Here is a 3655-nt window from a genome sequence, read left to right on the forward strand (position 1 = left end):
AAAAAAAAAAAAAAAAATGCTCACCACTTCCATTTTCTCGTGCAAGTCGCGAGCACGCCTCTCGGTCTCGCGACGCCGTGCTCTGGCGGCGATGCTGAGGACAGCGGTGGTGATTTTCTCCCTTTCCTCGCGTTTCTTCTCTTCGAGGGGCGCCGGATACGCGTACACGCTCGGCCTGGCGTTCGAGCGTATCTCCAGCTTCGGCATTTTCAGCTGGGCGTTCAGAGCGATTAGGCAAGTCGGCGTGAACGCCAGTGCCAAGCAGTGGGCCAACGGGAACCAGTACCAATACTGGGTGAACACCAACGCGCCGACCACCGCCAGCATGTTCGTGTGACCGGTCCTTGATTGCAACGACACCGTCACGTTACGGCCACCTGCAACGAATTGAATATGCAAATGCTCCTCGTATTTTCCCGGAGAATCAACGGAATCGAATTTAAACAGAGATTTGCCTCGCTATCGCGGCAACTGTTATCGTTCAACACCCTACGAGGTGCATTGGTCTTTTGTTTTTTTTTTTTTTCTGGGTTAAACTATGCGACGGATATTGGATTGTTGAACTTTAATTCACTGCAGGAGATGAGGAAGTGAGGAGGTGTCATTAAATTGTGGGTGTTTTCTTTGTGCAGCATCTTTGGAATTATTATTTATTATCTTGTTATTATTATTATTATATCATTCGGAATTATTAATCACTATTATTTACTATTAATTTAAAAACAGTTAAAATGTTACATAAAATTGTGCTACGTAAAATTATGTATTATATATTATATTATTCAATAAATATATTTATAATTATATATTATTATATCATTATATTATATAGTTATATTTTATATAATATAATGTATAAAATATAATATATAATCATATAATGCAATATATAAAATATAATTATAACATATATTATATATTATATAATTATATATTATTATATCATACGGAATTATTACTCACTATTATTTACTATTAATTTAACAACAGTTAAAATGTGTTACGTAAAATTATATATTATATACTATATTATTCAATAAATATATTTATAATTATATATTAGTATATCATTATATTATATAATTATATTTTATATAATATATAATGTATAAAATATATATAATATATATATATATATTAAATATAAAAAGAAATATATAATATATAAAGTATAATGTATAAAATATAATTATAGCATATATTATAAATTATATATTATTATATCATACGGAATTATTACTCACTATTATTTACTATTAATTTGAAAACAGAAAGTTCTCCAACATTCTTTAAAATAAATAAATCTACGTTTAAAATAAATAAATAAAGTCTAGAATTATTTGGAAATGAATAAACTGAGAGAAGTTTTAAAATAAAGACAGAGAATGAAATTTCGAGCACGTTGTATAAAAGAAATTCGAACGTTCGTTATGTGAAACAGTCTCGTCGCATCACAAAGAGAAACCGAACACATTTCGCGGAGCCAATCTGAACCAATCGGACCGAGAAATAACCAGCACCGTGACGAAACAAATTCGTAATCTCTGCATCGAACACTTTCCAACCATCAGAAAGTGATCAGCTTCCGACCTATCTTTCAAACAACGCCCCAACGATAAACTGGAAGCTTGGATTTCACCATTTCCTGTCGACAAGAGGGCAAGAAGCCTCGAAAGAATCTCCGATCTCTGTATTATATTCTCGCTCTATGGACAGGCTCTTATCGACTCTTATTGTTCAATCTGACCTGCACAAAGTGCAACGATTCTACTTGCAACTAACGGGTTAATTTTTGTTAAGATCGAAAATGAAACGTTAACAATCGAAAGTTTGCCGAAGTTTGGTCGTGCAACATAGTTTTCCAAATTACTTAAGAATGTGTGCGATATTGTAAGAATGAAATGAATATACGAACTAGAAACTTGGGAATATTAACTACCTTGGAATAACGTGCCACGTGGATCGAGAATTGCAATATTTTCTCAGTTTTAAGTATTTAGTATATAATATACTTATATAATATATTTATACTTATATATTTAATATTTAATATATTTATAACTTTATATAACTTTATATATACTTAAGTATATTTAATATATTTATATAACATACTAAAGTGTATTTAATATATTTATATAATATACTAAAGTGTATTTAATATATTTATATAATATACTAAAGTATATTTAATATATTTATATAATACATAATATATTTAAGTATAACTTATATAATTAATATTTAATATATTTATAACTTTACATAATATACTTAAGTATATTATATTTAATATATTTATATAATACATAATATAGTTACGTAAAATATATAATATTAAATATATAATAATATATAATAATTAAGTATAACCCAGTTTAAATATATAATACAATTAAATATAACCCAGGCCAAACAAATGATAAATTTATCACTTCTCAATAATTTCTATCCAGCGATATACCGACGAGCTCAAAACTAACAAAGCGACCGAATTATTCCGCACGGTCTGGCCACTCGTTATGGTCCGCAATCGGTTAACAGCGTAGCGACAACGTGCCAGATTGTAACATTAAAACGAATAAAATATACGAATACGAACAACTATAGTAACTCGCAATGTCTAATCCTTTAACGATCGGTGTCGCGTTTATTTAATTTAAAAAGAAAAAAAACACATCATTTCATCGATTTCAAACACCGCGAAAAAAAAAAAAAAAAAAAGAAAACAAATTCCACTGAAACTTGGTAGTTTCCTGGAAACGTGCAGCAGAAACTCACCTGCGTCGATGATCCCCTGCGCCAAGATGGCGCCGAACTTGGCCATCACGTCCTCGTGCTTGTCCACGATCACCTTCGCGTACAGAGCACGGAAATCCTTGACCCGCGAGCAGGTCGCCTCGGTCTGCTGGATCAGTATCATCGCCGAGGCGATCAGGGCGCCCTGGCGGACAAAGTTCACCGAATCGTTCGTCATTGGATCGAGCAGTGCTATGGCTTCCTTGAGGCCGGTGCCGGCACACGCGATTCCCAGTGCCATCGCCGCACCGTATCTTACATGGGGGTTGTAGCTCTCCGCCAGCAACGAGACCACGCTGGGACATTGCTCCGGTGTTCTGCGAAAACAAACGAGACGAAGTTTCCTGTCAGTTGGCTGGCACGTGTCTGAGGGATGACGCATGAGATCGACTCGCACGATGCGGCGTTGCATTCGCGAGACGCATCGATCACGGGGAGGAGAGTTCTCGAGAATGTTCAGTTAAAGTCAGACATCCGCCAGTTTGAAACACGCGAGAGTTGTTCGACAAATGGAGTGATACAGATATATCTGCGTAAACTACTTCATGTATCGTCGCGTTATATTTGTTGTGTTTGATAAATAATTGGGATTAGGATGTATTGTGTCAACGTTATTTATTTTGATGACGATTGTATTATATTATTATTATACTAGAATATACTATATATAATAATATATTGGAATATATATTATATAATATAATAATATATATTGGAATATATTATGCATATATTTGTTGTGTTTGATAAATAATTGGGATTAGGATGTATTGTGTCAACGTTATTTATTTTAATGACGATTGTATTATATTATTATTATATTAGAATATACTATATATAATAATATATATATTGG

The 3655-nt window shown here is 33.0% G+C and overlaps 2 protein-coding genes across 2 annotated transcripts in view; one reads left to right on the forward strand and one right to left on the reverse strand.

Moving 5' to 3' along the window:
• The window catches only part of LOC122534457 (26S proteasome non-ATPase regulatory subunit 1-like), a 7725-nt gene extending 4529 nt beyond the window's left edge, over positions 1 to 3196 (reverse strand). The window contains exons 1-2 of the mRNA XM_043665096.1: positions 2782 to 3196; positions 25 to 377 (exon numbers count right to left, since the gene is read on the reverse strand). Of these exons, the coding sequence (XP_043521031.1) occupies positions 25 to 377; positions 2782 to 3181 (753 nt within the window). The 5' untranslated portion in view covers positions 3182 to 3196. The remainder of the gene's footprint in view (positions 1 to 24; positions 378 to 2781) is intronic.
• LOC122534458 (5-hydroxytryptamine receptor 1-like) overlaps positions 1 to 3655 on the forward strand; it is a 46423-nt gene that overhangs the window by 24448 nt on the left and 18320 nt on the right. The window lies entirely within an intron of this gene.

Source organism: Frieseomelitta varia, unplaced genomic scaffold (genome assembly GCF_011392965.1).
Source record: "Frieseomelitta varia isolate USP_RPSP 00005682 unplaced genomic scaffold, Fvar_1.2 scaffold_6, whole genome shotgun sequence".
Taxonomy (NCBI): domain Eukaryota; kingdom Metazoa; phylum Arthropoda; class Insecta; order Hymenoptera; family Apidae; genus Frieseomelitta; species Frieseomelitta varia.